Consider the following 21,530-nt stretch of genomic DNA (forward strand, 5'->3'; position numbering starts at 1 on the left):
ATCCTAAAACCTTTGCTGAAAAAACAATTGTGTATAGGTAGCAATCTTCACTTTACAATCATTTATTCATCAAATGTTCACACTTACAATGGCATTGAAGAGGTGGTAACCATTGCAGGGTTCCTATGGTCATGTGATTGTGATCTGGGCTCTTGGTGACCAACTCGCAATTACATCACAGCATCCTATGGTCACAACACCATTTGTGAGCTTCATTGCCAGCTTCTGACAAGCAAAATCAGTTGGGAAGCCAGCAGAAAGTCACAAATGATGATCATATGATGCCACGCTAAACATCACAGGATTTGCTTAATGATAACCAGGAATTGTCGCCATGCAGTACAGTCATGTGACATTGTGTTTTAGTGTGGCTTACTGAGAAGTTCCAGTTACAATAAGCAAGAATTAACTGTACTTGCTTAGTTTAGAAATAGCTTTACTTCCATGGGATCAATTCTTTCCTGAGGAATCTGCTAGATCCAGAGTTTATTTCTCAGCTTTAAGTAATATAATAGTTCAAATACTGCTGTTTTAGAGGCCCTGTTTTGCTCTTTTTCTGTTGAGAAACTTTTTAATTTGCCATCAGTAATAGGAGCAAGTGTTAAGTCAGATAATTTACTTGCAGGTACCATTTTTTATTGGAGGAAAAGTCATGATTAGTCTGCACAAAGACGTCTTTGTAAATAAAGGATTATACAAAGCTCCTTTTCTACAATTCAGTTGTAAATTTCATATTCATATCCGTTTCATTTTGGCCTTTTGTTTTGTGAATAGAACTTATATCAGTAAAGCAAATACATATGTACAATTAGATACAAAGAAAATAGGACATGTTCATAATAAGTCATCACATCTACAGACTGATCTAAATATTCCATCCTCTTCAAAATAGCCTTTGATATAAAGAATGTAGTTGTATTAGTGATGTGCAGATTCATTCCCTGCAAAGTTTATCCTACGTGTCCCAGTATTCTTTAGCTTTTAAATAATCTATGTAAGTAGCCCTTTCTGCAGAGTACAACTTGCATTCAAAAAGGATATGTCCATTGTCTGGAGTTTGTGTAGACTTATTCACCCCAAGATACATTTCAGATAATAGACTATGTTCCAATAAGGAGGCATTTATATATTCCCATGGTTCTGTGCCATATGCGATCTTTGGAACTATTTTCCTGTTACATACCTTTATGAATGGAAATAGAGGACTCAAGTATCTATGGTTGGTGAGCTGCCTTATGGCATTTTTAAAGCTGTAGCTCTTAAAATGCAGGAGCCAGGAACCTGTTTCTGCAGAAAAAACTACTAAATTTAGATACAACTAAATCTCTATGTTCCCTATCCAAGCTCCAATTGGATCCACTTATTCCCCAAAACAACTACAAATAGTCCACAACTTACAATTGAGCCCAAAATTTCTGTTGAACAGGATAGTTTAGTGAGATTTGCTCCATTTTACCACCTTTCTTGCCAGTTAAGTGAATCATTGCAGTTAATTTAGTCATACATGCCAGTTGCCAAGCATCCAAATTTTGATCACATGACCTTGACAAGTCAAAGGTGTGAAAAACAGTCATAAATCACTTTTTTCAGTGCCATTGTAACTTCAAATGATCATTAAACAAATGGTTCCACATTGAGAACTACCTGTACCTTAATTTTAGAATTGTTGTTCAGGTAGAGTGCACAATATGAAGAAAATCTGCACAGGCGGCTTCTCAACCCTATTCCTGAATATATGGCATCAATATTATGGCATCTGCGTAAAGCAGAATGTTTACATGTTAATTTTAGGCATATGCATATCCGTTGAATGGAGTTTGGGATATTGTTAATATACAGATTAAACAAAATGGGAGACAGTATACATCCTTGTCTGATCCTTTTATTGATATTAATTTTCTCTTAAGGAAGTATGTGTTCCTGTTTTGAGTATAATGCCTTAATTAAAGAGATGAGTCTGGGCTCAATGTTCAGATTCTTAAATTTCTTCCAAAGAAGGTCCGCTCATTTATTGAATTAAATGCTGCACTAAGGTCTATAAAAGTTACAAAGAGTTCACTCCCTTTAGCTATATATTTTTCTATCAGATGACACAAAACAGAACAATTATGAATGGTAGAGTGACCAAACTTAAATCCAGTTTGCCCTTTGAGTAGCAAGTTCTTTTCAATTACCCAGTCCTCAATGTTGTATAAAAGGTATTTGGCAATTTGTTTTGTGAAAAACCAAGACCTATCTGCAACAGGCTCCAAATATACCCAATTTATTTTGCCAAAATTAAATGAACACAATAAGCCTTCGCACGACAAAAATATTTTTAGCCATATGAAAAATTGGACAGCAAATATCTGAGAACTGACACACACCCTGAGTTTTTAGTTTAGCCTTACTATCCTTTGGTTGCTGTTGATTATAAATAAATTATCCCAAACATGTAATATATTTTGAAGGGACCAATTTCTCTCTAGGTTATTTTTAGGCTAGTTCTTCCATTTCAGATGATGCTGCACATGTCTCTACATTTCAGATCAATACCATGTGACATGAATTCCTGAAAGTTTTAACTAGTAATTTTATTCATTGATAATCCAAGAGAAAGTTTAGCTTTGTCTCTTAAATTGCAACCTTTCATTTGTATATTTTATCTACTGTAAAAATAAACCTGTAATACATTTTTTGTCAGAATATAAATCGATAGGATCAAAATTTGACGTTAAAATGATGTTAAAATTTTGATGTTAAAATTTTGATGTTAAAATTTGATAGTTTATAATGGCACTATCCCTTTTTTATAGTTGCCACACCACTGGCTTCTTCAGATAAACTATATTTGGGGATGGTGTTGCAATGAAAATTAAGGAAGGCTATCATCAATTTCAGGAAAAATTCAAGAAAGTATATAAGCAATTAGCATAAAGGCAATTGTTATCTAAGTTTCATATTCTATCTGTAATCCTATGTACACATGTGGACTCTTCCAAAATTGGGAATTCACTAATCCATCTAATTTGCACTTCTGGGAAATGGTCCAATTGATTAGAATATATAGGACCTTCTGCATGGGGGGGGGGATTGTATTATTTTGGAACAAGGGACAGAAGAGCTAAGTTAGTTGAATTTTCAATGCATAAATTATTTCAGCTGATGACAAAATTTTGAGTAGCCACTGCTTTATGTTTTTTAAATGGTAATTTTTTAAACAAACATTTATTTAAGATTTCATGTTTCAGGGACCAGTGGTTAACTTTCAATTAGTTTCCCAAACTTTAGTCACTTCTGGTTATATAGTACACATAGAAGTAGATGCATAAGCCAACAGTTCAAATCTATATCAAAAAAGGCAAATGTTTAATTATACAATGTGTGTGTGTGTATTAAGGGAATTTACCAAGTATCACTCAATTCACCTGATCAAAAAAAGTTATGGTAAAAATAACTGTCACATTTTACACCCACACCATGCAGATACACGCACACAGAGAGAAACAACTACACAAATTGGTTTTAGACATGAAAAAATGGTTTGCATTACCAAAGGAAAGCAAATAGACTGTGAAGTTAGAAATCACACTATTAATAACCAAATTATTTTTTTTTAAAAAATCACACTTTTTATAAAACAATGCAAACATGTTCAACAACAAAAGAAAAAAGCCTCAATAAACCCACAGTGCAAGACAAATGCAGTTTAATCTATTTCAGGCATCTCTCCTATAGTTTGTTTAGGACATTTTCAGTGCAAAACTATCTTAAAAGTTCATTTGTAACAGGTGTAAAATTATTTTGGAAATGCACGGCATCTACTTTTGTCTTATATACATATTTTCGCATAGGCACTATTATAGTCATTCCTGCATTAGGACTCCTTGGAAGAATTCACCAAACAGCATACTACCCACGTGATATATGGAGATTCTTGATTGTTTTTAAATAATTCAAGAAATACACACACGCACACACTACCACTATGGATAAAACTCAGTAAACCATCTTAAGACACAAAAATAGTGATTGCAAAAAAAAAAAAAATAAGGTGTTTTAAGTAAAGCAAAATAAAATCTCACACATTCAAGTTTCACAAGTTTTTTTTTGAGATGAAAAGCTTTGGATTGGAAGCATATCAAAAATAAGTCTACTGATTTGAGAGTCCTTAGACTCAACATACCATATGCTATGCTATACAGTGTATTTGGTGCATCATTCGCTATCAGGTATGAAATAACCACAGTATCTTCACTATAGCTTCTTTTCTTCTCTATCACAAACTTAAATCTTTATGAGAAAAATAAAACTCAAACAAAAAGATGCTTTTCATGTTTAAAACAATCGTATTTAGAAATTAAATAAAGCAAAATTAGTTTTTATCAATTACCAAGTTATAATACCTAAACACTTAAATTTCTGAAAGGCCCCACATCTTTCCTTTGACAAAACAAAAAGAATATTCTGATCTTTAATAAAAGCAGAAATATAAGCCTTGAGCATATATCTCAGCATTTATATGCATGCTGAATGTCTAGATTTTGTTAGCTAAGACATCTGTAGCCCTCGATGACTATCTCCCATATTTGACCTTCTCCTCTCATTCCGATATGGCCTCCCTCTGAAATTGCGGTGATAATGCGAACCTTCCCCTCTATTTCCAGTAGGCGACCCCTTCCATGGTTCCTCATTTTTTGGATGCTGATAGCCTCCTCTCCCAGGTAGATAGTTCCTTTCACTTCTAGGTCTTCTACCACCACCATAAGTTTGATTATAAAATTGTTTTGATCGGCCACTTCTAAGCATATCAGATACTTCATGCTCATCTTCAGAGCTCTCTTCCCTTGCCCTTGGTACTCTACTTTCCTCCCCACTTGCTGATATAAATGTATTAGACTTGTTACTCTTTTCTTTATGGCCAAGAACATTTTTAAATTCTGATTTTGAAGTTGATGTTTGTCTCTTGATGTCCTGCGTTTCTGTGGGAGGGAGGTTTTGGAGTAGAGATTTTGTTTGGGTAGCAGGTGGGATAGCAGGACTGGTCTGCTGATCCTTAGGCACTCGGGCTGAGGTTTTATTTAGGATATTACATTCATTCTTGATGGCAGTTTTAGAGAGAGGTATGCCTTGGAGACTTCTTTCACCCTTGGTTTTCTGAAGTGGCTCGGCACATTCAGCAACTGGAACTGAAGACGTTTCCTCTACAGGCAAGACCATATCACCTCTCTTGGCCTCCTGTGGGACAACTTGCCTCAATCCAGAATTTTCAATGTAACTTGGAACAGGATATCCATACCAAAATTGAGGGAAAACTGATGTAAGTGGTACAGAACCTAAAAATGGATTCTGCCCAAATGGAGGTTGTGCAAATATATTTTTGCCTCCTAGGGACTCCTCATAACCAGCATGTAATGCTTGTGCTGGATTCTCAGGCTCTAAGCAGACAAGTCCTTGACTTTCAGGCACTTGGGTAGCATGTATAAACAGGGGTATGGGTGAAGACATAGTATCAGTCTGCAGACTTTGTCCATCCATTCTGACGTCATTTGGTACATGGAATGGTCCATCTATTTGTTCATTTTCATTCTGAGTTAAAGGTATCTCCTGCATCCAAGGATGATGAGAATACATTGCAACTGGCACCTTTGGGTACATTCTACAGGCATTCAGGTAAGCTTGATGTAGAGGGTACAAATAGGAGTGCGGCGCCCACATGGGACAACTGTATGCCTGAAGAAATGCCACAAAGACAATTTTCATTACATTTTAAAAGTAGATTAGGTCAGATTATTATTTTACAAATTATTACATTTTAATGCATTGTTTTATTCCATGCATAAAATAATTGTTCTGGGCTGAAGATGTGGTCTTATAAATAATTACTAGTACGCTTTATATTTATTACAAATATACCAACTATTAATAAAAGCATCAAAAATCCAATAGCACATGGTCTGAATGGGCACACATGCAGAAAAGCCATGGGAGCTATGCTGAGAAGATCAATCACTCTTTTTATTGTAATATATATTGGAAAACTTTAATTTAGTAAGCCAGAAGTAGAACAAAATCTTGGGACGTTTTTGTAGAATGCTGGCAAGCTCTTCTGTAGAGCCAGTTTGGTATAGTGGTTAAGGTATTGTCCTAGAAACCAAGAGACTGTTCTATACCTCCTTTAGGCATGAAAGCTGACTGGTGACTTTGTGATAATCAGTCCTTCTTAGCCCAATTCATCTCTCTGAGTTATGTGGACAAAATAGAAGGCAGGAGTATTAAATATGTTCACAACCTTGGGTTTATAGTTAGATTATAATAATTAGTTTGCCATACCCTCAGCTAATTATTCTAATATTACCGTTTTTAAACAATACTTTAAAAAATCATTCGGCTTTTCACACAATTTTACAGAACAGAGAATGTTGACAGTTACCTTTACACCAAGATTGAAGAAAAATCTGAGGATATTTTTATCTTCATGAAAAGAAACAAAAATATTGTTCAGTTTATGTATATAAAAACATAGAAATTCAGCAATCAAAATGTGTTCATATATCTAAAGCTTTAATTATATTGTGATGTGTTATCATCAATACATTATAGAAAAAAATAAAGAATTAACACAACTCTTCAAAAATAACATGATCTTTTATATAAAATAATCACAGTATAATTTATGTTTCTATAGTATTTTTAAATAAAGGCATGGGAGAGATGAAGAGTTAAGCACTCACAAATAGCAACAATCTTGTACACATCACTGATGGAAAGTGCTTTGATTCTTTTCACAAACTCCAGAATATATCTTTTCTTAATATTATACATAATGGTTCCAGATCCCATATTGTCCATCATTTTTCATCTGTAAAGTATATTGTTTTCTAGATCAAGCTGATCATATATTGCTAGAAGTGGAATGTACCCTAAACTTACTTACAAGGATTGATTTCCACTGTATGCTCATTACTGTAACAGTTGGAGTAAAGGAAGAAGACATTAAGGATAAACTAATAAAGTTTAGTAGCTTGGAATATAGCATGTTAATTTTTTTCTCTCGTAGTTTTACTTAGACTTTTGGTGATCTAATCTATCCAATAAAATACACATCACTTAAATGTTTAGCTGCTCTCCACTCCTTATTTATAAATACTTAGGAAGTAAATTATCATCAGAATTCTATTGTCCAACTTGTTTCAACTACCAAATGAAAATTTAGCTTTTCTCAACTAACGTTTCTTCTTATGTTAAACTGTAAAAATAGATAACAGGATGAGACAACTTCCTTCCTAGAATAGCCATCCTCTTCATGCTTGTTCCACTTTTATGGAGTTTTATATATACAGCATGGAGAGCACTTGCCTATAAAGATGCCAAAAGTCAGAAATGACTGAGTAGTTGAAACTACTAAAAAATATACAGCATTTCCTACTGTTGTCAACACACACACACACATCTTCATTTGATAAGGAAGGGACATCTCTCTTACCATTTGGTAGATCTTCTCCTGTACCACACAAAGAATATGAAGGAGTAATAACTCGTTCCCCCTTTTCATTAATTGGGAATCCAGGGTACAAGGGATCCTGATAAAGATTCAGTGTTTGAGGCATAGGTATTAAAGGCTGATTAACTGTTTGGAGTGTTACTGGAATGGCAGCAACTGGACTGGAGGTTGTCTGACTCAGAGTTGAATCTAATCCAGGGGTTGCAGTGGACACAGGAATTTGGGATGGAACACCTAAGACATGAACAAAGAGAAACACAAACTAACATCAATCTAAGCATCTGGGAGAGATCATTCATGGTTTCGGGGTGAGGTATCAGCAATATGCTGATGATACCCAGTTGTACATCTCCACCCCTGACCAACCTAGGGATGCTCTTTCCGTGATGTCGAAATGCCTGGAGGCGGTGCAGGTCTGGATGGGTAGGAACAGGCTCAGACTCAACCCCTCTAAGATGGAGTGGCTGTGGATGCCGGCATCCTCTGATCTAGTGGCCCCATCACTTGTGATGGGAGGCGAGTTGCTTACTCTCTCAGAAAGGATTCGCAATCTTGGCGTCCTCCTGGATTCACAGCTGTCGCTAGCTGACCATGTGACGTGATCAGGGGGGGCCTTTGCGCAGGTTCGCCTTGTGCGCCAACTGCGCCCTTTCCTAGAAGAGATGCCCTTCGTACAGTCACCCACGCTCTTGTCATCTCTCGCCTGGATTACTGCAATGCCCTCTACATGAGGCTGCCCTTGGGGTGCATCCGGAGGCTCCAGCTGGTCCAAAATGCAGCTGCGCGGGTTGTTACGGGAGTTTCCCATTACTCCTGTGTTATACCTCTCCTGCACGAGCTGCACTGGTTACCAGTGATCCTCCAGATCCACTTCAAGGTGCTGGTGCTTACCTATAAAGCCCTTCATGGCATGGACCCGGGATACTTGAAGGAGCACCTACTGCCTGCCTCTCACCGACCAGCGCGCTCACATAGGGCAGCCCTCCTCGGGGTGCTGTCGACCAAGCAATGTTGGCTGATGGCGCCCAGGATGAGGGCATTCTCGGTGAGCGCGCTGACCCTCTGGAATGCCTTACCCACCGAGCTCCGAACGGCTCCTGACCTCCTCTCCTTCCGCAAGGACCTAAAGACGTGGCTTTTTAAACAACTCATCTGATCTGCGGGGTGTTTTTAGTTGGTTTTAATATGGGTTTTAAATTGTGGAATTTTAATTATGCTAAATTAATTATATTTTTATTGTCCTTCGGTTTTTAACCTTTTGTGAGCCGCCCCGAGTCCTTCGGGAGAAGGGCGGCATATAAATTTAAATAAATAAATAAATAAATAAATAAATAAATAAATAAATAAATAAATAAATAAATAAATAAATAAATTTAAATAAATAAATAAATAAATAAATAAATAAATAAATAAATAAATAAATAAATAAGCAACTGAAAAGAGAAGATATTGTTCTCAAATTGTCCAAGGCAGGCAGAGAAAAGTACAAATTCAATCAAAACTATTATTGAAGCCCCCAAGAATCAGAATGTTGGCAGAGCAGAGGGTGAAATGAAGTATAGCATGGGCAATACTTGGATTTTTAGCTGTTAAATATTATGGCCTTTATGGATAATAATTTCTGAATTACTTTTATAGTTACTTTTATTATATGAATGCATGTGGAATGCAGAAATATATATAATTAAATGAATAAGAAATCCCAATATTAAGAAAACTTACACACTTAATACATACACACACACACATGGACATGTAACTTTAATTTGGCCTCTGAATATTGAATATTGGCTAGTATAAAAGTACTAACAATCTTCTATTGCAAAACCAGTTTGGGACTAAAAGGGTTTTCCTCTTGCAAACCTGTTAATCCATAGTCCATTGATTCACTTGACCAAGCTGGCACAACAGCTGGTGCAGAAGGCACAGTGGGAGGCAAATGAATTTCAGGAGCAGTTGAAGATGGGGTAGCATTTATACCTGATAAAGGTTCCTGTAAAAATAATATGGACTTTTAACATTTTTAAATCATTTATATTTTAAATGGAAACAATCTAATTCAGTTTTAAAATCTGAAAATTAATTTTGCAAATTTTATAGCCAAATTCTTTCTTTAGTCTCTTTGAGTTGAACCAGTCTTGCCTTCTTGGAAATATGCAGGGAACATGGGCCAAAATATACTTCAAAATATCATTGACAACATTTGCATTCCATGATCAGTTGCATATACAACATCCTTACTGTAAGGCAAATTAACAGTACACATTACACAGTCCTACCATCTTTAGTGAGGGCAAGTCAGTTTGAAGTAGCTTAATATTCACTCTCCCTTCCTCCATGCTTCATTGCTCCACAAGAAAAATATAAAACAAGAATTCTATTTGATTAGATCAGAATATATTTTCCAGCATCCAGCCAATTCCTTGGAAATGTACATGTAGCAGGAAAGAAATAAACCTTCACTATTACTATCCTTGAACAAGGTGATTGTATAAAGCTATAATAAACTGGCTTTCAGACTGAACTGAGAGCAGACCAGGTTAGTTGCTCTGCTTAACTGACTCCAAAGGCTTTCACACTGAACAGTGCTGAATTTGTCAAATGTCAGAAATCCAATAAAGCTACAAGGCTGACAAATGCCTGATGTTGTGGATCTTGGTACCTTTCATTAGACATACTGAATATCCTTAATCAAGACACATATCTTTAGTGAACAATTCACATTCTACAGATTCTAGTAATTCTGACAGGACTGTTGGCAATATATTTTTAATGGATTGTATTCAAGTTTCCAACAAAAGAAATATGAATTTTAGCAATTTGCTTAAAACTCAAGATTTGAGACAAACTTCAAGTAAGGTAATCTTTCCCCTGAAACGACCACACAAATTTAAACATACATCTCTTACCTGCTCAATTGGCAGTGAATGAATATTTCCATTGCTTGAGGGAGATGATATACCTGCAACAGCTACATCCTCCTTCGTGTCCTGCAAATTAAAAAGGAACACTTGATGGTATCCATTTTGCAAAAGAAGAAAATGATCAGGATGCATCATAGTGCAACAGGCTTACCATTCTGGGATCCAGCTTCTGATCTGCAAGTATCTGCTCAAGATTAGACACTGCAATAATGTGTAAGAAAGCAGCAAAATTAATGAAATCACAGAATATTAGAAAGCAGATATTGCAGCTTTCAGGTGTTATGAACTTCTATATCATCTCTAGCCAATATAACCAACAACACGGGAACCTGAAATCTAATAATCTAGATGGCATAGGTTTATTCATCCATGCTCTGAAAATACACCAAGATTTTAGGGTCTCCAAACCCTCCAGTTTGTGCTATTCTTTTACTATGTTATTTCCTTTATTGAACAATATATTAATCTCTTTAATATGAAAATATATTGGTCGTCAATCCAAAGAAAGCATAGTATCTGCCTTTGTTCATACCTTTCTCATCCTTTGCATCTTTATTTTTTGCCACCTGTTCTTCCTTCATGTTGCCGATTCTTCTCCCATTAGGAACTTGGGATGTTTGCCATGCAGAGGTCTCAATAGTCTGTGTAGCTACTTGAGACACTGGTGTATTCTGAAATAATTGAATATGAATCTGAGAGTTCCTAATTTTATATGAAAGTCCTGGTCACAAGAGCCACGAAGTGTTTTTAATCAAAATTTAGGTTAATATGTTCCCATAATAAGTTTACCAAACTTCCCAGTAAGATGAGGTAATCTTAGCAAAATTAATTCTGAGTCTTCACTGTTTTTTTTCTTATGAAAAATAACAGGATTCCTCAGATGTCGTGTCCTAACAATAGTGCTAAGAATGGCAGGCTTAAAAATTATCTTCTTGCTTTAATTTATATATTATTAAAACTCTCCAGTCTGTTTGTCACCTTCATTTGGGCGAAATGGTGCATCATAAGGCAACAATTTTTGAATCAAGGTATCTCAAAGGGAATAAGTTAAAGAATGATTCCAAAATCTGTGACCCATTACTCCCATAGGATTGAAATTTCAAGGGTCTTCAGATTGGGCAAAGTTGTGGCTGCTGCAGCACTGCCACATCACCGTCACATGATCATGGTTTCCAACATTCCCCACCAGCTTCCCACAAGCAAAATCAATGGGAAAGCCAGCAGAAAGTCAGAACTTGCTCTAACTCTCACTACTTACTACTTGCCCGTAATCACTGATTATCTGTTTAGGTAAGGAAACATCTCTGAAATAATGACCCAAGAAATGATGGATCATCTAGTTAAAATCCAAGTCATGTAATTTTCTCCAAAGTGAGAATGAATTATTGAACATACATTCTCAAAATGAGTAACTGTTCCTTTTGAACGTCCTGGTATTGAGTCCCAATCCAAATCATTTATTCCTGTTCTGAATATATAAACTCAAAGTCTAATTATCTGCACAATGGTCAAGATCTGAAGAGCTACAATTTGAAGTGCTTTTCTTTCTTAGCCTAGCAAACATTCTGCATCACAAAAGTCCCTCTGATTTTTAAAGCCAGAATGAGGAACATGAGAAATACTATTTATTAAACAAAAATACTACTTGAACAGACAAATACCATGAAATTCTGAATGTGTCCAGCCTATGAATAAAACCAGGAAGACTAGGTTGTGGGCTATGTTCCTTTACTGTATTTAACTTCATTGTAATGAATATCTGAAAACTAATTTCTGCTCAAATTAAGGGACCAGTTGAATCTAGTGAATTACTATTATTATAGTGTAAGATTTTTCTTTGTCTCTATAGTAGAACGTATTAGTGTATGTATTCCTTGAATAGCAGTATACCTATCCAATCTCCTTTGTGTTTCTTAACCAAGAAACAATGATAATATTTAACGGCAGGCCCATTTCTAGTTTTAGAAATGCAGAGTATATTGTTGCCAGCACCCTTCTCGCTTATTTGTCTGATTATCAAACTGGTATCTCAATGTGCACTGGATCTGTCTAAGAGCCAGCACTGTTAATAATGGCACCAAGTCTTAACATGGATATTAAAGATGAGTGTAAAGTCATTAATAAGGGAGAGCTGCCAGTATAGTTACATAAGCTGTGCAGCTCTTAGATGCACTGGCCTCCAATATGTATCTAATTAAGCTGGATGCTGGTGCCAACACTGTCTGAAGGACTCCCATGTTTTTTTGGGGGGGGGGGGACTTTTTAGAATTTGGTTTATCTTATTAAGACATTTTAGGTTTGGTACAGGTCTGTACTATTTAAGTGCCATAGTATATAACAGATTCAGCTGACAAAGCAAAACATATCAGGTAATATTTCAGTTGTGAGAAAGACAGACTGTCTCTTTCAGTATTCACTGGAACAGAATAATAATGTACTGTAGTCCAGAATACATACAGCCCAATGGCACACCCAGCACACATACCAAAAGTGCAGGGAAAGCTTCTTCATCCTGGAACTGGATTTCATAAAGTGAATTAACTTCATCTATAGCTTGTTTCTCTTTATGTTCCTCTGGAGAAAGACCAACATTACAATTCTTGTTTCGGTGGTCCAATTCTTGCACAGTCTCACAATCTGTTTTTCTGAGGGGGAAATTACATCTATTAAAACTGCAACAGTTTCATCACCTTTTTAAAAAGTAAAGATTTCCTTTGTCCAGTCGTGTCTGACTCTAGGGGGCAGTGTTCATCTCCATTTCTTAGCTGAGGGAGCCAGCAATGTCTGAAGACACTCCCATGGCCATGTGGCCAGCATGACCATATGCCAAGATGCACAGAACACTGTTACCTTCCCAACAAAGTGGTACCTATTTATCTACTCACATTTGCTTGCTTTCAGATCCCAGTTAGGCAGGAGCTGAGGCAAGTGACAGGAGCTCACTCTGTCATGCGGAGTTCGGATCTCGAACCCTAGCTGTCAGACTTCCAGTTAACAAATTCAGCATCTTTAATCACTGAGCCATCACGCCCCTCCATTATCCTTTTATGGCATTTCAAATATTCATTTGGTCTTGTTTTTAGAAACTGCTACCTGGATATTGCATGTACAATGTGTAGCAGCAAAATGGTGCTTCATCTGACGTTGATTGCTTTGATCTGTCAAATTGCTGGGTCAAAAGTTAATCCTACATTTCAAACTAATCTAAACTTTTTATCACTGGAAACTTATCTTCACTTAAAGCAAAAATATTACTGTTTAAAACCTGTGTTTAAACTTCTGCTAATTCAAAGGGTAAATCTAATATTCTGAATTATGCCTCCCTTTGAAAGTATTTAGTTTCTCAATAGAAAATCCAAGAAGAATAATCCTATTCAAAAAGTACATCAATGTATCAATATTGCAATATATGTTCATCCATACATGATGGCAATGACACAAAGCTCAGCAGTTCTGGAAGATGAATGACTACAGAAATATAAAAATTTAAAATGCTGACTTCCCATTCCTGCCAGCTTTTTTGATTAAGCATCACCTAGTAATATATTCTTACAAAAGTATACTGAGGGGATATTATATGTGATAACTCATGGAAAGCCACAGTGCCTCCCACAAAAAAATTTACATTTAATTACTCCATTAGAGAACTGGCAGAATAAGGTACATAAGTATGCTTCAATGTCAAAAAATAACTTGATGTCAAAAAAAAAAATCCCATGGTATTAACTTTAACATAATTTGGAAATTGTTAATTGACTCTAATTTTGCACATACAGATAGTTCTCAGCTAACAACCACTTATTCAATGACCATTCAAAGTTACAATGAGGCTGAACAAGTGGCACTTACAACCAATTCTCAAAGTTCCAGGTATCCAAGCATCCATTCAGTCACATAATCATGATCTGGGAATTTAACAAGCACTTGCACTTATGACAATTGCAACATCCCACAGTCCCATGGTCACCATTTGCAACCTTCCCTGTACACTTCCCATAAGCAAAGTCAACAGGGAAGCCAGCAGCAAAGGTCACAAATCACTGTCAAGTCATTCACACTCTCCACCACATGGCAGCAGGCACCCTCAGCACTACTACATCTCTCAGGTGACCACACATTCTCCCCCTCCTGCCAGCAGTCATTTAGCTGCCTGCCAGTCTGTTTACAAATCATCCAGAGTTCACTTAACTACTCACAACTACTCACTTAACAAAGGCAACAGGGAGTAACATCACTAAACTATGGGATCATGTGGCATCACACTTTATAACTGTATCACTTAACAACAGAAATCCAGTTCCAATTATTGAGGACCACCCATACAATTTTGCATAATCCAAGTTTAAGTTTCTCTTAACAAAATGTCTTCAATCTTTCAATTCTGTCTGAAGTCTGCTAGGTGCAAAGAACAAGGAACACTCACTGAATTTACAGCATTTTTTATTTGTTTGTTTGTTTGTTTGTTTGTTTGTTTATTTATTTATTTATTTATTTATTTATTTATTTATTTATTTATTTGATTTATATGCCGCCCTTCTCCAGAGACTCAGAGCGGCTTACAATGCGTTAAGCAATAGCCTTCATACTTTTGTATATTTATACAAAGTCAGCTTATTGCCCCCACAAACTGGGTCCTCAATTTACCTACCTTAGCATTGAGGAGTTTATTGCTATCTATACACAATAATGTGGTCAATTAACAGTCCAAGCTAAAGTGGTGTTAGGTAAGGATCAACGGAATTCATGGTGGGGGCTGATCTTGGGGTCACTTGGTGGCTGTGCAATTATCCCAAACTGATGACATGTTTAACCCCGCCTTCCAGTTTAGCCTGCTCATCTCCTACATTTCATATACTTACTTCAGACAAGTAGCTTTGAATACTTTAATTTTACTTCCAAGTTTAGCTAGAAATTCTTGTTTCTTTTCATTATCTTAATAAGTCCTATCATTTTGGCTGTTTTTGTTAACCTATGACTTTAATAATAGTCCTTAAACGGTCAAACTGAGATATGAATACATCAGTTTTAATTTATTAGTGAAATAATAGAGGAATATTTTCCCTTGTGTTAGTATTTTGTAAATTCCTATGTAGTTCTTACATTTTATAAATAATTCCTTTTTCTTTTCTATCTTCACTCTTAAGTATAGTATTTTGAAAAAGAAATTCAAACTAAACCGAAATGAAATGAAATGAAATAAAGCATAGAAAGGGCAGTTAGTAACTCCTCTTTTAAAATGTCAAGTTGTAGCCAAAAAAGTGTGAGATATTAGTCACCTTACAGCTTGCAGAGGGTTTCTGCCTTGAGTTTTGTGATGACCAGAAGATTGTTGAGAAGATACCCCCAAACTGGGCAAGTGATGCTGTCTTGTGATTTGCATTCGAGAAGGCAAAACTGATGTGGTTTTTATTAGCCTGTTTGGATTTTTGGAGCCTCTGCAATCTGTATCTGGAAGACATATTTTTCATCAGTTAATCCAAAACAGATCAGCAATCAAGTCACTGGAATACAAGTTAAAAAGACATACCAGTCTGAACATTTTGCCCATGCACCGAAGTGGGTTTTTTAATTTTCTTTCCCGGTACTGTGCTCCAGGTTTCCAAAGGAGTTGCCTGTGGAAGAGGTTTAATGTTTCTTAGTAGTACTGAATGCCTGATGGAAGAAAGAAGAAACAAAGCCTCTGTAGTAGTTTCATGATTGCACTGAAGGCATTAGTAAAACCAAACAGGCTGCCAACAGAACCTATACATGTTATGGAACATAATTTTTAATTTCTGTGTGTATCATGTGTGTGTTTAATTTACTTTTCTATAGCACAACAGAGGCATAGTGGTTAAGGGACTAGATTAGGAACAGGAGACTCAACTTCTAGTACACGTTTAGCTGCATAACAGGTTGTTCTTGTGGAACTGGGAAGAGGGAATGTTATACTTGCCATCCTGAATGAAAGGTTGGATATAAATCAAATAAATAAATCACCTTCAAATTGTTCACAGTATTATTTTAATACTTTAAGAAGAAGGAAAGAATATTAAGGAATATTAGATGATCAATAATTAAAACTGTCCATTTTAAACAGAATTCATGTTTCTTTCAAATAGGCAAAAGGTTATCCACTCCTCTCCACAGTTTCACTATGTGACACAATGTCACTTCTTTCAAAACAGTGTTTACATTGCTATTACTAACTGCAAGAATCACAGAGTTAAACCCAGTGATGTTTTTACTTAATTTGGGCAACTGAAATACATTCCAGTAAGATAAGCAATCACTGCCATTTTCTGGAATGCCATGTCCTCCCTCCTGAATCTAATGGCTCCAACTTTTGTTGGCTTTAAAAACACATATTTTGATTGGTTTTTAACAGATCTATATTTATTAGTTTTTCACATTTAATACATTAGTTTTTCACATTTAATACATTTTACTATTTATTTCATTTGTACCCTGCCTTTCTTGTTTTTATAAATAACTCAAGGTGGTGAACATACCTAATACTCTTTCATCCTCCTATTTTCCCACAACAGCCCTATGAGGTGAGGTGAATTAAGAGAAAGTAACTAATCTAAAATAACTCAATTGGCTTTCATGCCTAAGGCGAGACTAACACAGTCTTCTGATTCCTGATGCCTTAACCACTAGTTTTTAACATAGTACTGTCATTTCCTGCTAGACTGCAGTTTTATATCTGCTCCAGTAAATAAGTAAGGATGTAAATTGCAGAACAATTTTGTTAGCAATATAAAAGAACTACTAAATAAATTACTAGAATTTCCCAATAATTGTGCATAAAAAGTATTTCTCTAAACATAATCAATATAATTATTCATTTATCACATGCAATTATCAAAACACACTATTTACTTCTAAGAGAATATAAATTTAGTAATTTTGTGTATTACTTAATTAGAGGGATTTTTAATGGAAATGATACAATGCCTCAAAAATACATAGTCCTTTCAAGAATCTAATTCAAAACTTTCTAGCACTGAATATTTATTATTTATATATAAATAATATACCCTCCATCCTGCCTTTTTAATGCACCACTTACAGTGTCATTATCTATTAATATTTCATTAATATTTCGCAACCCAGACAAAATCTGACCAAACAGAAACCAACAATATTCCATTTTGGAGAGCAAAATGTGTACACTTTAGAACATTACGTTTTTATATTACAGATTTGAAGGGGATCTTATGTGGTATGGAGGTCAAATTTATGTCTGACCTCCATAAATGCTTCTAATATGTGAAGTAAGAGAGTCTATTACTTCACAAATTAGGCTATCCCACAGTATTTACTATTCCACCATACATTCATTCATTCATTCATTCATTCATTCATTCATTCATTCATTTATTTATTTATTTATTTATTTATTATATTTCTATACTGCCTTTCTCCCGTAGGACTCAAGGCTACTTACTTAACACCAAGTTCTTCCACAAAAACAATAACTGGTCCATCTGCAGACTGGACTTCTTGAATGTGAGCATTGTAATACCTTCCACTGTGCTCTAAATATACCTATGGAGAAATTAAAATAAATTGTATGCAAAAGGAAATACAGGGAAGAGGTTTATAAGTTAGCAAGGTTTTTTTAATCCACTCTAATTTTAGTGCCATATAGGTAGTTCAATGATGCAGAACGGTGAGAAATTCAGGAGAGATTAAATGAAGTATTTCTTTAGTGATATAGTAAACTCTGGAATTGATTGCTACAAGTTGTGCCAATGAAAATCACTTTATTTTTTTTTTAAAAGAAAACAAAGCTAACAATGAATACATGTCATGATAATTGTAAGTTAATTCTTGTACCAGATACAGAATGTCTTTCAGAAGCTGCCAAAAATATTGGTACCCTTTTTAGTCCCAAATTTGTTGTGGAATAAAGTGAAACTGAATCAAACACATGATATCCGCTGTTCTTTATTCCATAGTCCATAAGGCTTTTATTGAAAAAAAAACCCTCCTTTGACCCAATAGATTTTTCTAATTTTAAGGCAATCCCTGTTCCTTACCAAGTACAATTTAAGATGCTGCTGTTGACCTCAAAAGTCCTAAGTAACTGAAGATGTGATTATCTGAGAAGCCCTTCTGAAAATATTCTTATAAAGGAGAATATTTGTAGCTCAGGGTTGAAATGAGGGGTCCTTGGTGCTGTCTGAGCGTGTTTGTTTTCTTGCAGATGTTTCATTACCCTAATTAGGTAACATCATCAGAGCTAGAAGCTTGGCTAGTAGGCCCATGAAAAAGGGGCCTTCTGAGTGGCTCCAGGCTATGGAATGTAGAAACTATACAATGTTCGGGATCCTCCAAAGCCATTATATCTGAGAGGACTGGGAGTTATCAACCAGGCAAAATGAGACAATGAATATAATAAACAAATGGCTGAATCAGAAACGGAGCACAAGATAATAAGCCAAAGTAGCACAATGAAATAAACAGTGGGCTTATCAACATTTCATCCTAGAGAGGCAGTGCAAATTTAATGTAACAGCAAATTCTCCTATCCCTGTATCATCATGCCCGACCTTGCTCCAGACACATTTCTGCCTTGCAAAGCTGCTCTTAAAAGCATATATCCCTGATGGGGGAAAAGTGGTAATCTGAGTGAAACACTATACACGATGCTGAAAAATGAAAGAGCTGTTAAGCAGAATTACTCAGATGTAATGCCACCTACTTTACATTTATCTCCAACTGAATACTGCATGCCAGCAGCAATGGAAAAATCTTGTTTTTGCTGATCTGCAAGCACAAAAAGAAAATTCATTATACTATACTCCTAGGCGAGCACAAAAAGAGGCTCAGCTCCCTCTGCCTTTCTTCCCAGAGTAAATTAGCTCCTTACCTATTTTTGACTGCCGCCAGACTTCGTATTCAACATTTTGGTAAACTAATGGATTAAGGGAACGAAGAACTTTTCCAGGCAAGCTCGTAACTTTGTGAGATTTCCCATGTTTATGAAGCTATTGTGCAAAAGGATAAAGAATACTTAGAAAAACAAGTGAACAATTCTGTACAGCAAAGGTCTTCAAACTTGGCAGCTTTAAGGCTTGTGAACTTCAACTCCCAGAATTCTCCAGCTGGCTGGAGAATTCTGGGAGTTGAAGTCCACAAGTCTTAAAGCTGCCAAGTTTGAAGACCTCTGCTATACAGGATATAAAAAGAATTTGAAGCAAATTCAAGCAATAGTATATCGATTATTAAATCAAAATCTTACAAACATACATACTGTACAAAATAAGAACATCTTCATGTAAAAATTTCTAAGTATTATTCATAATTGTTAAAAATGCAATAACCCAACATTTATGACTTGATAAGCATGTAATACAAAGCTTATCAACTGCATAACTCACAAGACATCACTGATTAACAACTTCAGTATTTTCTTTTCCGATTATATCTGGGTAAGCTAATTTTTCCCCCTGGAAAGCATATAAAGAAAAATTTGCAAGCCGCAAATGCTCAAAGCAATTTGCAGTATAATCCTTTATGTGTTGATTCAGAAGTTCCATCATATTGAATGTCTTCTTCACTGTAATAGGAGTTTGTTGGGAAATCCAGCCTTAAAACATAATTATGGGCTTCATTCTCATTAACTTCAAAGGGGTTAAACTTCTCTCGCCTTCTCTTTAATCTGCTGTTTCTACCATTTTATAGGTTAGTACAGGGGTCCTCAAACTTGGCAGCTTTAAGACTTGTGGACTTCAAGACTTGTTGAAGTTAGTTAGTTAGTTAGTTAGTTAGTTTATATTTAGTTATAAATATTTAAATATTATATATATTTAAATATTATATATATTTAGTTTATATTTATATACCGCCCCCTCTCCCGAGGGACTTGGGGCGGTGAACAGCCAGCAAATAAAATACACAGATACAAAACGTAAAACAATATTAAAATCCAATTAAATCAATTTGGCCCATAGTTAAAAACCCTATATTAAAACCCTTAATTTTTTTAAAACAATTCTTTTTAAAAAGAGTAGGTCAGGCCAGCCCGGCTTGATGAAACAAAAATGTCTTTAGGGCAGTTTGGAAAGCACGAAGGTCAGGGATCCGCTGTATCTCTGGAGGCAACTCATTCCAGAGGGTAGGTGCCCCCACAGAGAATGCTCTCCCCCTGGGGGCCGCCAGCCGGCATTGTCTGGCCGATGGCACCCTGAGAAGGCCCTCTCTGTGGGAGCGTACTGGTCGGTGGGAGGCTACCGGTGGCAGAAGACGGTCTTGTAAGTACCTGGGTACTTTAAGTCCACAAGTCTTAAAGCTGCCAAGTTTGAAGACCTCTGGATTAGTACAACCTTTTAAAGTTAAGTTTAACTCTTTAAATCTTTCACATTAATAGCATCAGCTGCAGTGTATTACAGTTAGTCATCACTTAAGGATGGACACAACTTCTGTCGCTAAGTGATGTGGTTGTAAAGCTTGATGTCGCATGACCATGCCACTTAGCAGTGACAGTTCCAGGAGTCCCCAGTTATCATCTTTAAATGTGGACCACACCAATCATTAAGTGAAACATGACATGATCACAACGTAAAACTTCCTGCCAGATTCCCCATTTACTTTGCTTATGGAAAGCTCAGCAGGGAAGTTTGCAAATCATGTTCCCCATGATCATGGGATGTTGCAAAGATTGGAGATCCAGGCTGATTGCTAAGCATCCAGATCATGATTATGTGATCACAGGGGCTCTGCAAGAATTGGAACGTTTAAGGACCAGTTGTAAGTACCACTTATTTGACACTGTCATAAGCTCGAACCGTCACTGAATGAGTGGTTATTAAATGAGGACCATTTGTATATTCTTGTTCTGATGCCTTTCTATATTCACAGGCTTATACTTCTTTAACTACTTCCCAAATAAAGAATTCCGATATGTTTTTATATTAATAGCAGATCTATCTTGTGATATACTCTGAATTGCATAGTGCCCTTTATAATTTCTCTATGGGAGATCATTTTTAGATATTGACTTTTAAAAATACTCCATTTTTTTTCTCTCTCCAGCACTGGATATTTTATATATAAAAACTGAAAAAAAGGAATTTGTACTATCTGCTTTCCTTTTTTAAAAAATAAAATTTGTTCTACATCTTGTTAAGATG

General features: G+C 35.8%; 1 protein-coding gene across 1 annotated transcript in view; it reads right to left on the minus strand.

The window, feature by feature from the left end:
* Positions 1 to 3,553: 3,553 nt before the first annotated feature.
* The window catches only part of OTUD4 (OTU deubiquitinase 4), a 31,718-nt gene continuing 13,741 nt past the window's right edge, over positions 3,554 to 21,530 (minus strand). Inside the window, exons 9-21 of the mRNA XM_070948919.1 lie at positions 19,268 to 19,385; positions 19,100 to 19,164; positions 17,840 to 17,940; positions 15,935 to 16,059; positions 15,684 to 15,855; positions 12,893 to 13,052; positions 10,940 to 11,078; positions 10,559 to 10,608; positions 10,393 to 10,473; positions 9,347 to 9,476; positions 7,466 to 7,717; positions 6,413 to 6,453; positions 3,554 to 5,712 (exon numbers count right to left, since the gene is read on the minus strand). Coding sequence (XP_070805020.1) covers positions 4,531 to 5,712; positions 6,413 to 6,453; positions 7,466 to 7,717; positions 9,347 to 9,476; positions 10,393 to 10,473; positions 10,559 to 10,608; positions 10,940 to 11,078; positions 12,893 to 13,052; positions 15,684 to 15,855; positions 15,935 to 16,059; positions 17,840 to 17,940; positions 19,100 to 19,164; positions 19,268 to 19,385 — 2,616 coding nt within the window. The 3' untranslated portion in view covers positions 3,554 to 4,530. The remainder of the gene's footprint in view (positions 5,713 to 6,412; positions 6,454 to 7,465; positions 7,718 to 9,346; positions 9,477 to 10,392; positions 10,474 to 10,558; positions 10,609 to 10,939; positions 11,079 to 12,892; positions 13,053 to 15,683; positions 15,856 to 15,934; positions 16,060 to 17,839; positions 17,941 to 19,099; positions 19,165 to 19,267; positions 19,386 to 21,530) is intronic.

Source organism: Pituophis catenifer, unplaced genomic scaffold (assembly GCF_029215685.1).
Source record: "Pituophis catenifer annectens isolate HBS135680 unplaced genomic scaffold, rPitCat1.0.hap2 SCAF_8, whole genome shotgun sequence".
NCBI lineage: Eukaryota > Metazoa > Chordata > Lepidosauria > Squamata > Colubridae > Pituophis > Pituophis catenifer.